At 40.6% G+C, this 14,626-nt stretch overlaps 1 protein-coding gene across 2 annotated transcripts in view; it reads left to right on the top strand.

The window, feature by feature from the left end:
- podn (podocan) overlaps positions 1-14,626 on the top strand; it is a 48,546-nt gene that overhangs the window by 29,943 nt on the left and 3,977 nt on the right. For both annotated transcript variants that reach the window (XM_056449683.1, XM_056449684.1), the window contains exons 5-9: positions 5,622-5,731; positions 5,818-5,974; positions 6,328-6,443; positions 8,352-9,009; positions 9,232-9,380. In XM_056449683.1, the coding sequence (XP_056305658.1) occupies positions 5,622-5,731; positions 5,818-5,974; positions 6,328-6,443; positions 8,352-9,009; positions 9,232-9,380 (1,190 nt within the window). The remainder of the gene's footprint in view (positions 1-5,621; positions 5,732-5,817; positions 5,975-6,327; positions 6,444-8,351; positions 9,010-9,231; positions 9,381-14,626) is intronic.

Below are 14,626 nucleotides of genomic sequence, written 5' to 3'. Positions count from 1 at the left end.
TGCATCCATCATTTTCCAGGTTTTAATGGGTTATTTAGAGTGAACTATAAGGAAAAACGGTTTTGAACTGTTCCTCATCTAAGCAAAATGCCTGTGGTGGGATTAACTAGCAAGGACACAATCTGTACAAAATCATCTACAGACGTAAGAAGCAGAGTTAGTCATGTTTCGACAAGAGTTGAGTTTTGTTTTAGGGCCAGGGTTTTTGGGTCACGGCCCCTGAGAGTGACTCACTAACATGTATTTTCCAGGACTGAAGCTGCTTTTCCCAGCTCTGCTTCATGCTAACTGTGGGAAGTCTGATGTTTATGTTGGTCTTGAGTCAGTCAGTTTGTGTGTGTGTATGTGTGTGTGTGTTATCTGGAGCCAGTTTGGCATCAATGATTTGTTCGCGCAATCCCTGTTCCACCAGTGCTGATGACTGTTCTTATGCCAGCTGAGAACACACACACACACACACTCATGCACATATACACACATGCATGCACACACACACACACACATGCACATTTACACAGACATTCACACATAAAAATGCACGCACACACACATATGCACACATGTACGAACACCCATGCACACAGACATTCACATACACGCATGCACGCACATACACACATGCACATGCACACACAGATGAATGCACAAACACACTAAAAACACACACACATACACATACAGACACACACAAACACACACACACATGAAAACACACGCATACACGCACATGCATGCACACAGACATTTACATACACGCACACACATACATACATGCACACACTCACACGCACATACACACACATGCATGTACAGACACACATGCATACACACACATACATGCACACACATACATACACACAAGCAAATACACACAGAGATGCAAGCACAAATGCACATACACTGACATGCACACACACACACACACACATGTACATACACAAACAGACATGCACACACACATACACACATATGCACATATACAGACATGCACAGACACACAGATGCACGCACAAACACACTCAAAGACACACACACATGCATGCTCACAGACATTCAAACACACACACATGTATGCATGCATTCTCATGCATGCAGAAACACAAACACGCACGCAAAAACACACACACATGCATGCACACACACATTCACATACACCCACATGCACACACACATACATGCACACATACACGCACATACACACACATGCATATGCACATGCACACACGAACACACACACAAACACACTCACACAAGCAATTACACACAGGCATGCATGCACAAATGCACATACACATGCATGCATCTACTCAAACACACACACACATGCACATACACACACAAACATGCACGCACGCACACACACACACACACACACACACACACACGCATGCACACACATACACACACACTCATGCGCACACACACACTTTCTCTCTCTCTCTCTCTCTCACACACACACACACACACACTGGACTCTGGATGTGCTGTGCCAGTTTTCTCAGTTAATCACTCAGCTGTGTGTGTGTGTGTGTGTGTGTGTGTGTGTGTGTGTGTGTGTGTGCGTGCGTGCGTGCGTGTGTGTGTGTGTAGCTCCAGAGGGCTGTACAGATTTGTAGCTGATGGACTTAGAAAGGATAACAGCGAGAGAAAGAGAAAGAGATCTGACGGAGATTTTATCCTCGACTCTGGCCTGTGTACTCTCGCCCAGCGCCCGCTAGAAAATACAAAGACCCAGCACTGAAAGCCGAAACAAACGCCACACACACACAGAAAACATGCTAACATCATAACAAGCTTTTTACAGGCCCGAGTCATTAGTTTGAGTGATTGTGAAGAGCAGTTAATCATTGCTTTTGGGTTTGTTGGAGGTTGCAGGTACATGTGTTTTTGTTTCGAAGCAGTAGCATTATTTTAATATTATTTAGTGCGATTACACAATAATTATCAGTATTTTAAAGTAGCATTTAGGGCGTCACGGTGGCGCAGTGGGTAGAATATTCACCTCACAGCAAGAAGGTTGCTAGTTTGAGCCTCGGCTGGGTCAGTTGGTGTTTCTGTGTGGAGTTTGTATGTTCTCCACATGTTGGCGTGGGTTTCCTCCACGTGCTCTGGCTTCCTTCACAGTCCAAAGACATGTGCTAAAGGGGAATAAGCTAGATTGTCTGTAGTGTATGTGTATGGATGTTTCCCAGTCATGGGTTGCGGCTGGAAGGGCATCCGCTGCGTTGAAGTTATGATTAGATTAGATTCAATTTATTGTCATCACACATGTACAAGTACAAGGCAACGAAATGCAGGATGATGGATAAGTTGGCGGTTCATTCCACTGTGGCGAGCCCTGATTAATAAACGGACTAAGGCGAAAAGAAAATGAATAAATGAATGAATAAAATAGCATTTATGTTTTTGTTTTTTTGTTTGTTTTGTTTTAATTTATTTTTTGTTCTTATTTTTATATATTTATATTTATAATTAAAAAATATATTTATATATACTTTTTTGTCATTATCCACCTGAATTATTATTTTTCTGTATATTTTAAAAAAGATTAGGTTTTTTCAGCACATTTCTCAAAAGGCTTGTTCTTTATCCTCACGCTGCAGATGTTTTCTCGCTAGTGAAGTGTTCAGTTTTTACACTTACAAAGTCCGCCATGTAAATAGCAAATGCGCCATGGAGAGATGCAACTGACTCTTACATTTACATTTAGTCATTTAGCAGACGCTTTTATCCAAAGCGACTTACAAATGAGGACAAGGAAGCAATTTACACAACTATAAGAGCAGCAGTGAATAAGCGCTATAGACAAGTTTCAGGTGTGTAAAGTCTAAGAAGCAAAGCATTAACCAGCTGAAAACAAGTCTAAGTGTTCTCTAACCAAACACAGCAACTGAAAACAAGTCTAAATGTACTTACACGGTGTTGCTCTCCTTAAAGAGCTCTCTTAAAGGGAATGAGAGATGAGACTCTGATTGGTTTATTCTCAAAACACACCCAGAACTCATTAAGAGGATAAGCTCAACCCTGTTAGACCATGCGCCACAGCGCAGAGCATATTTGTCCGTCGGTAATATAGCAAAAGGGGATTCGGACATACTCTTAATGCGTTTGCGCCATGCGCTTTGGACTTTGTACTTAGATTGTTAAAATAGAGCCCTAAATAACATTATCACATATTCACTCATTTTATTCCAGTACATAAAACATTAAAGTAGACATTTTTGCCAGCCTTCCGTTCAACCCCTCTGTTTCTAGGCCATGGATAAAATGAAAAAAGCAACAACTGTAGAAGTAGTTTTTGCTTCAATACTACAGAAGTCGAATATAAATGAAACGCATGCTTAAAGCTCAATTGCTGACCGTTTAATGGCCTCAAATGAGGGAAAACACCGATAACAGTGTGACCTTGCAGTGTGGAAATCATCAAAGTGTGTGGAGTCAATATTTTGTCACCTCTCTGCTCATATCATCTCTTTTCATTCTGTTCACTTCACACTTTTGCCCTCAGAAAGATCTCTGGATGGCCTTTCTAATCTCAGATAAACCCCAGAGGCCTTGAGCAAGGCACAGAAAAGTAAGTCGAAAGAAAAAGTGGCGGAAGTTCAGCTATTTTACTGACTCTAGTCTATTGAACATGCTGCGATACCATAAATATAACCTTTTCGCCAAGGATAACATTTTTCTCCTTGAATATGTTGCTGAAACGTGGTATGGAGTCCCACATGATAAAGAAAAAGCACTGAAGATTGAAACGGAAAGGTCTGAATTTTCTTTGTGGTGCATTGGTGGGGTTAGAGTGAGTGTACTTGAGGAAATCTATATTTACAGGTTAAGCAATCTATCTCACTGTGTGTTAGGATTTTTATCATTGAGATTTGAGGGGAAATGTACAAAAATATTTTGATTAAATTGATAAAAAATAATATAAAAAAATAGCCAGGCGAGCTTCTTCCTGCACACAGTCACCGCAATCAATCCTGTCAGAGTCATCTGCATATTGGTTAGTCCTGCTTGACATCCCCAGTCATAACTGCAGCCCCATAAATCCCAGCACCTCACTCCACTCAGCGTCTGGCCTCATTTCGACTAGAAGGACCACACGGACAGTGGCGATTACATGCACGCATGCACTATAGGTAAATTAAATAAACTAAATTGGCCATAGTGTATGAGTGTGTGTGTGTGAATGAGTGTGTATGGGTGTTTCTTAATACTGGGTTGCAGCTGGAAAGGCCTTCCGCTGCATAGAACATATGTTGGAATAGATGGCGGTTCACTCCGCAGTGGCGATCTCTGATAAATAAGGGACTAAGCTGAAAAAAAAAACTGAATGAATATATGAAGAGTTCAGATGCAGAAGCCGCTAAGCGCCACTTCCGCAAAAAATGAGATAATGACACTGAGTGAATGCTTTAGGCACATAGTACACCATCAACAAATAGATTTGCTTCAAATCATCTGAATCCCAGCATCAGCGCATTCTGAAATAACAGTTTGTTGGCAAAAGCCGCTAAATACCACTTGCTTTTGACAGCAAAAGCCGCTATATCCCGAGAACCAATCAGAAGGCGCGAATTGAATCATATGTTTTAAATGTAGCAGCGTGCAGATAAGCCAGCTTTTATGAGGAGACTGTTTTATTTCGATTTTAAAAGACGAAGTTTGATGAACTGGATGAGCCTGTCCGACTGTCAGTGAATGGCAGATGAAAACGTCCCATAGTTCAAAACACAATGAATAGTCAGAAGTGTAGCATGCATTCATAACGTTTTTTGCGCATCGACGCTTGTTTAGATTTAATTAATGTCAGTTTTAATGTTATTGTTAAATGCACTTACCTGACAGATTTCATTCATTCATTTTCCTTCTGCTTTTTCCCTGGTTTATCACAGCGGGATGAACCGCCACTTACTTGACAGATTTATATATTTTTAATTTTCGGTGGTTTGTGTAATGTGTTTTATGTTTGGTAAAATAATTTCTAATTGTATCTTTAGTGATTTTTTTACCTAATTACACTGTCTTGTCCTGATAGGCTGATTTAGAGGTTTTTGTAAAAAAAAGCACAAGTGGATTTAGCTGGTTTTGACGCAAATGAAAATCTACCTTGTTAAAAACCAAAGAATTGTGTAAAGTGACATTTTTAAAAAAAGGTTATTTTATTTACTAGCTAATAACCTTATCATTACATATGAAATTAAACATCTAAACCTCATTATAGGAGCCTGATAGAAAATGCCAGACTGATCTCACGAGAAAACGTAAGTATTTTACGTTTTGTCAGTTTAGTGGCTAATTCGTACGAATTCGTACAAGTTCAGTCGTACGAAATTGTACGATTTTAAAAAGGAGGCGTGGCACCTAACCCCACCCCTAAACCCAACCGTCATTGGGGGATGAGCAAATCGTACAAAAATGCACGAATTAGATCGTACGAATTCATACAAATTAGCCACTAAATCAAAAAGTTACGAATTGCCTTGAGATTGTGTTGAAAATGCTCATTTACAAGAAAAGAGGTCTAATGGATTTAGAGGGTTTTGCATCTGAACTCTTCATATGCTATTGCCCCGACAATATGTGATTATTTTTGACTTACTAATATTTAATGTTGTTCTCAGCTCACCGCAGCTCCCAGACACCTCCCTCCGTCTTTGGTGAGCGTAGATTTCGCCGCTAACCAGCTCACCAAAATCTTCCCCAACACGTTTGGCCAGAAGCCTGCGCTGAAGTAAGTACACGGCACTCTTTTTCACATGCTTTATGTGGTGCTTTGTGACTACAGTAAGTGTTAATGGTCTCCGTGCTGTGCTTCAGGTCAGTGTATCTCCATAACAACAAGCTAACGGATGCCGGCCTGCCAGAGAGCATGTTTAATGGATCAGACAGCCTCGAGATCCTCATTATGTCCAGTAATTTTCTCCGTTATGTACCAAAGTATCTGCCCACTGCCCTCTACCGCCTACATCTGAAGGTATGACTACCAGCCAGGCTCATTAAATCGGGAGTTCATATAAAAGCAAGTAGATGCTTTCGCACCATGTAGTTATTGTAAGTACTTTGCTATAGAGATAAGCCACCAGGCTGTTTCCCTGAGAAATTCATTTTTACCTTGGGTTATTTTTGCTGTTTGCTGTTGAAGTGATGTACATTGAAAACATCAACATCATCTGATACTAATACTATAGAATTCAATGGTTACAGGTTTATTGATTTCTTTAAAAATAGCTTCTTTTGTGTTCAACAGAAAAAAGAAACCATAAAGGCATGCTTTATTAGATGTAATGTAATTACTGCGTAATGCAAATGACTTTTGTCTGTTTGCAGAACAACAAGCTGGAGAAGATTCCCTCAGGTGCATTTGATAATTTGTTCCATCTTCGAGAACTTTACCTGCAAAACAACTTCCTTAGTAATGATGGCATGGACAACGAGACCTTCAGGTTAGCATAACTCAATTAACCAAACATAATTTACACACTTTTTTTTCACTTACAAATGTGTTCAAAGGTTTAGTTCACAGAAAAATACAATTCTGTCATTAACTATTCACCCTGATGTTGTTCCAATCCCCTGAGACCTTTGTTTATCATCAAAACACAAATTAAGATAGTTTAGATAGTATCTGAGAGCTCTCTCATCCTTCAAACACTACCTGACAAAAGTCTTGTCGCCTATCCAAGTTTTAGGAACAACAAATAATATCTTGACTTCTAGTTGATCATTTGGTATCAGAATGGCTTATATGAAAGGAAAAAAAACGTCTAGATTAAGCCAATTTGATCAAAATAAAATATAATCATGCCTTGATTCATAATTATTTAATTAGGACAGTGAGGTCTGACTTTGCTTTGACAAAAGTTTTGTCACTTAACAGAAATAATGTCCAGTATAGAATATAAAGTATTGGTTTAGTGGAAACAGAATTATTATTGTCCCAGACAATACTCCCAGAGTTCATCAAGATTCTTTGGATTATTTTCAGTTGTTCATCTTCAATACCTCCTCCTTCATCTGCTCTCAGACATGCTCCATAATGTTCATATCTGGTGACTGGACTGGCCAATCCTGGAGCACCTTGATTTTCTTTGCTTTCAGGAACTTTGATGTGGAGGCTGAAGTATGAGAAGGAGCGCTATCCCGCTGAAGAATTTGTCCTCTCCTGTGGTTTGTAATGTAATAGGCATCACAAATGTCTTGAGACCTCAGGCTGTTGATGTTGCCATCCACTCTGCAGATCACTTGCACGCCCCCATACTGAATGTAACCCCAAACTATGATTTTATCTTAACCAAACTTGACTGATTTCTGTGAGACTCTTGGGTCTATGCAGTTCAACAGATGATTCATCAGAAAAATTTGAAAAAACTAGAAGTCTAGTTATTTTTTGTTGCTCTTACAATTGGGATCGACGACAAACTTTTGTCAGGTAGTGTAGACAGAAATGGATCCAAAGATGTTCAAAGTCAAGAAAAGGAACCAAAAACATTGTCAAAACCTTCCACGTGACTTCAGTGGTTCAATTGTAATCATATGAACCTCCAAAAACTAACTTGTGCACCCACGTCAGGTCAGGGTGTGTGTTTTTCCAGGCAATACGACGTTTGAGTGTGGAATCTGCTGACTCTAATGGTACTGCCCAGAGTAAATACACACCCTAACCTGACGTGGGAAAGAAGATATTGGTGAATATTGGTGAAAATTGTTTGCAATTTTTTGGTTCATAAAAGTGTTCATGGAGCTTTTTATGACTACAGTTAAGAACCATAAGCTAGGGGGAAAAACAGGAAATGAGGATTAAAATTGGGTTGTATTATAAAGACTTGGTGATAGATACAAGGATGGTTTTTCTGTAATTTGCTGTGTCTGTCCTTCTGCCATGAGGTCTGTAAGGCTAGACCTTGAGTACTTGGTAGTCTGAAATGAGAGAAGACGATAGCCAGAAGGTGCATGTGTATATTATAGGGAGGTAGGGGAGGGTGGCAAGCTGTGTAGGCATACATACCTGAGCTGTACGCCATGTAGATATGTACCTGGTCTAATAGAAGAATGACGGAGGTTAGAGCAGATAGTGGTATAGTGGATAATGGCAGCACTTGCCTGCCTGGCCTAACTGACCTATCGTTGTGCTCAATTTTAACCGCTGAAGTGACATTAACTGTTACTGGTTCCTTTTCTGGAATCTTGAACAAATTGGGACCCATGTTGTCAATGGAGCATGAGCAAGCTCTTGGTTTTCATTTAAAATATCTTAGTTGGTGTTCTGAAGATGCATGAAGGTTTCAGGGGATTGGTATAAAATAATAAAAAAATTGGGGTTTTACGGTAAAATACTGTTAATGCTTTTTCAGCCATTTGAACAGTCTGGAATATCTGGATTTGTCCAATAACAACTTGTCTACAGTTCCCCTCGGGCTTCCCCGAAATGTTATCCTGCTTCACCTAGAGAAGAATTCTATCCAGAGCATCACAGTAAATGCTTTGTCACCCATCCGAAACCTGGAGTACTTACTCCTCCACAACAACCGCCTCCGTTCCCGCTCCATCCATCCAGCCGCCTTCCAGGGTCTGAAACGCCTCCACACCGTCCACATGTACAACAACCTTCTCGAGCGAGTTCCCCGCGGCCTTCCTCGTCGTGCAAAAACACTCATGCTGCTCCATAACCTCATCAGTGAGATTGGACGCAATGATCTGATCACACTTTACACCCTAACAGAGCTCAACCTCAGTTACAACCGCCTCACCAGTGCCAAGCTCCACCGAGAGGCCTTCAGGAAACTCAGGATCTTGGAGAACCTGGATCTTTCGGGAAACAAGATGCAGGCACTGCCACTGGGCCTTCCCAAGAGTCTGCAGATCCTGAAAGTAAAGGACAACCAGATAACGGAGATCCCAGAAGGGGCTCTGCTGGGAATGACCTCGCTGAGAGAGCTCTACCTGACCAACAATCAGCTCAAGCTCAGCTCCATCTACCAGGGAGCGTGGCTAGAAATGAATGCCCTCAAGGTGAGAGATTCAGCAATTTTACCTGAATCAGTTGTCAAAAACTTAAAATTACTGGAAAGACTCACAAAGATTATTTATTTCATTTGGATCCCCATTAGCTATACCCTAAAACATTGCTAGTATTACTGGGGTCCCCACATCATTTAAAATACTTGCGTTAGACTCATAAAGATGGTGGTTACTTGATAGAAAGAGAATTCTTGAACTTGATGTGTGTTTCAGACACTGGATCTCTCTGGTAACATGCTGTCTCACATTCCTCCTGACCTACCCGAGTCTCTTGAGTTCCTTCACCTGCAGAACAACAGAATCAACTCAATTTCAGAAACAGCCTTCCTCAACACACCCAACATCAAAGGAATATTCCTCAGGTGACCCTCTCTTTCTTTATGATTCTCTTTTACTGATTGTCATGATCACTAGCTGGAGTGCCCACAATCTAAACTAGAGGGCACTTCATCTTTTACCTCTGCTATTCACCTGGACTCCATTTGCCACAACCCAATGCATTGATTATTGCTTCACCTATTTTCTATTACCTGGACTATTTAAGCCAGGGATGTCCAAACTCGGTGTCGTGCCGATTTTAGCTCCAACTTGTCTAAACACACCTGCAAGGATGTTTCTAGAAAGCCTGATAAGAGCTTGATTAACTAGACCATATGTGTCTGATTGGGGTTGGAACTGATTGAGGATACCGGCCCTCAAGGATCGAGTTTGGGCACCCCTGATTTAAGCAGTACACACTTTCACACACAAAGCACATTCTATTCAGAAGGGTTCATCCCTATGCCCTTATTGCTTTTAAGGGTTTACCGTACAAAGTGACAGTTTTGTAGCAATTAGGGCATAGAGACGATCCCTTCTGAATGGAACAACCTTCATGGGTATCATGGGGGCCCAATGTGTTAATCAGTTGGACCTTTCACAATCCTTCATTCTGAAGGGCTGTTTGAAGTCTTAGTTTTGAGCACTTAAGTTTGGAACAACACTTTAATATGCTGGTCGGGATTGTTTTCATACAGAAGTTCCCTTTGAAGTGTGATACATTCCATTTGGAACGCACTGCCTGTAAGCCTTTGTAGAGTACAGGACATGACAACAGAGTTGAGGGACCACATGCAGTTTAGTTAAGCGTAGTTATAACATATATGGTCAAACACCAGAAAAACTTAAATAGCTTACAAAGTCCAGGTAATTGGACACAGGTGAAGTGGTAATCCGTGCAATAGGTTGTGGGAAATGGAGTCCAGGAGAGAGAGTCCTCTAGCGGAGCTTGAAGGCATCTACAGCTAGTGATCATAGCATTGATGATAGTGTTTTTTCAGACATTCAGACATTCCACTCGCAGCTTTTTCAATTACAGTACACTGTGCTTGGGACGGAGGTTTGGGTTGATCTACTAGTTTCTTAAGTATATCAGCAACAAACTCAAATCGATATGGTAAAATCAGGTGTCATTGATGAGTAAGGAAGCCTTTGGAGTTAATGATGGGCAACATACTGTAGATAAGTGACCAGTTACATCAGGCTGGGCCATCTGACCAGTTAGAGCAGGATAGTGTCTTCTGCCCAATCAGAGCAGAGTAAGTCCAACAAATAACGATAGACTGGGCCATCTGACTAGTGTCGTGGACTAAAGGGAAGAGTGGGGGGGCTGTCGTGGACTTAATTAAGAGACTGGGGGGGTGGTGGTTTCAGGATGAAAGTGAAGAGCCTGGGAGGGGGAGCGTGCGGGGTTCATTAGGGGGGATTTGTTGGGGGTTATTGTGTGGGAGGATGGGTATGTTGGTGTGGGTGTTTCACGGACGGAAGTGAATACGAAGGGGCTAGGAGGTTTTGGTCATGGATGAAATAGGCACTTAGAACAGTCCTAACTCCACGCCCCCCGAGCAGGGCTCATCTGATCAGTATCATTAGGGTAATCTGACCAATTACAGTAGGGTTTTCTAAACAAACGGGCGGAGCCAATCATCTGGGTTTAGAAAGAATGATCTACAACATTTTAATGTTCTGATATAGGAGGTAATATGAAATATATTAGAAAATCAAAGTAGTTTTTGACCTTTGATGCAAATGAACTTTGAGAGACTTTAAAGGAAAATTAGGATGCTAAATTTGTAGGATTTACAAAGCAAGTAAGCAGTCTTGTCAAATATATTTCTTGTGTATGTTTATGTTTTGATGTCAAAACTGCATAAATGGTGATTATGATACATGTTTTCTTTTGCATTAGTGTTATTTCATTAATGAGCTGTTTCTAACAGCTACTTGTGTTTTCATAAACACTTTATAATCATTAGTGTGCACTAATGGTTAGTGTCTTATTGTTTTACTGTCCCTTCCTTTTTTATACCATCATTCCACTATAATGGACTCGTTTTGAAACTCTCACTGCTGTACTTACACCCACATAAAGTGAAGCAACGAGATTTCCCGTAAACTCCTACAGTAAGATAACAGCATTCAGACTGAGAGCATGTGGATTGAATAAAATGGTTCATTTTAAGAAAAGACAGATTTCTCAAAATAGTTTTCTCATCTTGTCCTGATTATTGGTTTCGGAAACACGAGAAGCACTTGAGTAAGTGCAGGTTCTGTGATGTTTGGCATGTGGTGGTGTTAGTAAATGAGGTCTGGAAAATGATGGCGAACAAACTCTGACTCAGGGTTTAATGGTGTGGAAGCAGCAGAAAAGCACTGTTCGTACTGGGTTATATGAGGAAATTTATTAATAGAATATATAAACTGCACGTATTATGCTATTTTAAAGTTTTCTGTTTTGAACATCCCCTACAATAGTTTTGCAACCATCTACAGTCAAAAGGTCAGTGTATCTTTTGGTCATTGCATTTTCATTTTAGAAACGGATATTGAAAAACGAAAAACAAACCGTTTTTTTTTATGTTTGTTTTAAAATTCAAAAACGAATAATGAAATAAGAAGCGTTTTTTGTTTTTCATGATGAAAAACGGAGAAGCAAAATTTAAAAATGATTTGACTTTCATTATTTATTATTTTGAATAACAAAAAATAAAATCACCAGCAAAAAAATAAATAAATAAAGCCTTGTTTTTTTATATTCCGAGACCAGATAGGCTGATTCATTCATGGTGATGCAATCAGGAGCGTTGCTAGACGTAAAGCTCTACTGGGGCACAGCTCCCCCTCCAAAAAATTTAAATTATATATGTATGTATGTATGTATGTATGTATGTATGTATGTATGTATGTATGTATGTATGTATGTATGTATGTATGTATGTATATATATATTTATATGTATATATATATATATATATATATATATATATATATATATATATATATATATATATATATATATATATATATATATATATATAAATAACAGCATTATTGTTATTATACAGTTAATATTCTAAATTAATAACAATAGTCTCTAGTAGGCTAGCCTGTGTGTGTCGGAATATAAAAAACAAGCTTTTATTTGTTTTTGTTTTCTGGTGATTTTATTTTTTGTTGTTGAAAATAAAGAATGAAAAACAAATCATCTTTGAATTTTGCTTTTCTGTTTTTCATCATGAAAAAGAAAAACGTCTCGTACTTCAATATTTGTTTTCGAATTTTAAAACGAAAATAAAAAAAATGAAAATCCAACGACCAAAAGACACACTGACCCCAAAACCACAAATTTTCTCATAATACACATTACATCATCAGCTCTTTTCTCTCACTGTCTAAAACAGTAAATTCAAGGACCTGGTCTCTCTAAAATCCCACCTTTCTGAAAGCCTGCTCTACTCTGATTGGTTGGATGGGCCTGATCCACTCTGATTGGCCAGATTGCCATACCACGCTCCGATTGGTCAGATGGCCCTACTCTGCTCTGCCCCCATTGGTCAGAAGGCCCTCCTCTGCTCTCATGTGTTCAGATGTCCCTACTCTGCTCCCATTGGTCAGAAGGAAATTCTCTGCTCCGATTGGTTAGATTCTCCTACTCTCCTCCTAAGTGTCAGATGTCCCTACTCTGCTCTTATTGGCCAGAGGGCCTTACTCTGCTCCCACTCGTCAAAAAACACCACTCCCATTTGTTCAGATGCTTCTACTCTGCCCAGATTGGTCAGATGTACCCAGTCTGCTCCCATTTGTCAGATGGCCCTACTCTGCTCCCATTGGTCAGATGGCCCTACTCTGCTCCCATTGGTCAAAAGGACCTTCTCTGCTCCCATTGGTCAGAAGGAAATTCTCTGCTCCGACTGGTCAGATTCTCCTACTCTCCTCCTAAGTGTCAGATGTCCCTAGTCTGCTCTTATTGGCCAGAGGGCCTTACTCTGCTCCCACTCGTCAAAAGACACCACTCCCATTTGTTCAGATGCTTCTACTCTGCCCAGATTGGTCAGATGTACCCAGTCTGCTCTCATTGGTCAGATGTCCCTGCTCTGCTCTGATTGGCCAGAAGGCCCTACACTGCTCCCACTTGTCAGAAGGGCCTACTCTGCTCCCATTTGTTTAGATGGCCCTACTCTGCTCCCATAGGTCAGATGGCCCTACTCTGCTCCCACTGCTCCCCAGGAAATTCTCTTCTCTGATTGGTCAGATTCTCCTACTCTCCTACGTTTCAGATGTCCCTACCCTGCTCTGGTTGGTTAGAAGGTCCTACTCTGCTACCACTGGTGAGAAGACGCCACTCTTCTCCCATTGGTCAGATGGCCCTACTCTGCTCTGATTGGTCAGATGATTTACTATACACACTGCATGCAAAGTAGTATTTGAAATACCAATTGGATCATTATAATACGAGATAAATGCTCATCATAAAAATGGACAAAGCAGAGATCAAGATCCCCTAATGCAATTTGAAAGCATAAATAAATAAACTGAAAAACACCAGTGAGACAATTGGACAGTTTCTGTAAATAAATACAGTAAATTTTAAATAATAGATCATTTTAACATCAAATAATAAGTGCTCTCTTCTTGATGTTGTCCGCCTGTAGTTTGGTTGCACTTTTGAGTACTAATGAATAGTCGTAATTGTAATAATAATGCATTATGAAGGTGTAGAGTGCTCTGATTGGACAGAAGGCCCTACTCTGCTCCCACTGCTCAGAAGGCCCTACTCTGCTCCCACTGCTCAGAAGGCCCTACTCTGCTCCCATTTGTTTTGATGGCCCTACTCTGCTCCCATTGGTCAGATGGCCCTATTCTGCTCCCATTGGTCAAAATGAACTTTTCTGCTCCTATTGGTCAGATTTTTCTACTCTCCTCCTAAGTGTCAGATGTCCCTAATCTGCTCTGATTGGCCAGAAGGCCCTACTCTGCTCCCTCTGATCAGAAGGCCCTACTCTGCTCCCATTTGTTTTGATAGCCCTACTCTGCTCCTATTGGTCAGATGACCCTACTCTGCTCCCATAGGTCAGATGGCCCAAATTTCTCCAATTGGTCAGATGGCCCTACTCTGCTCCCATTGGTCAGATGGCCCTATTCTGCTCCCATTGGTCAAAATGACCTTTTCTGCTCCCATTGGTCAGATTTTTCTATTCTCCTTCTAAGTGTCAGATGTCCCAAATCTGCTCTGATTGGCCAAAAGGCCCTACTCTGCTCCCACTGATCAGAAGGCCCTACTCTGCTCCCA

Source organism: Danio aesculapii, chromosome 23 (assembly GCF_903798145.1).
Source record: "Danio aesculapii chromosome 23, fDanAes4.1, whole genome shotgun sequence".
NCBI classification, from domain to species: domain Eukaryota; kingdom Metazoa; phylum Chordata; class Actinopteri; order Cypriniformes; family Danionidae; genus Danio; species Danio aesculapii.
This window is presented reverse-complemented; position numbering and strand designations above follow the sequence as displayed.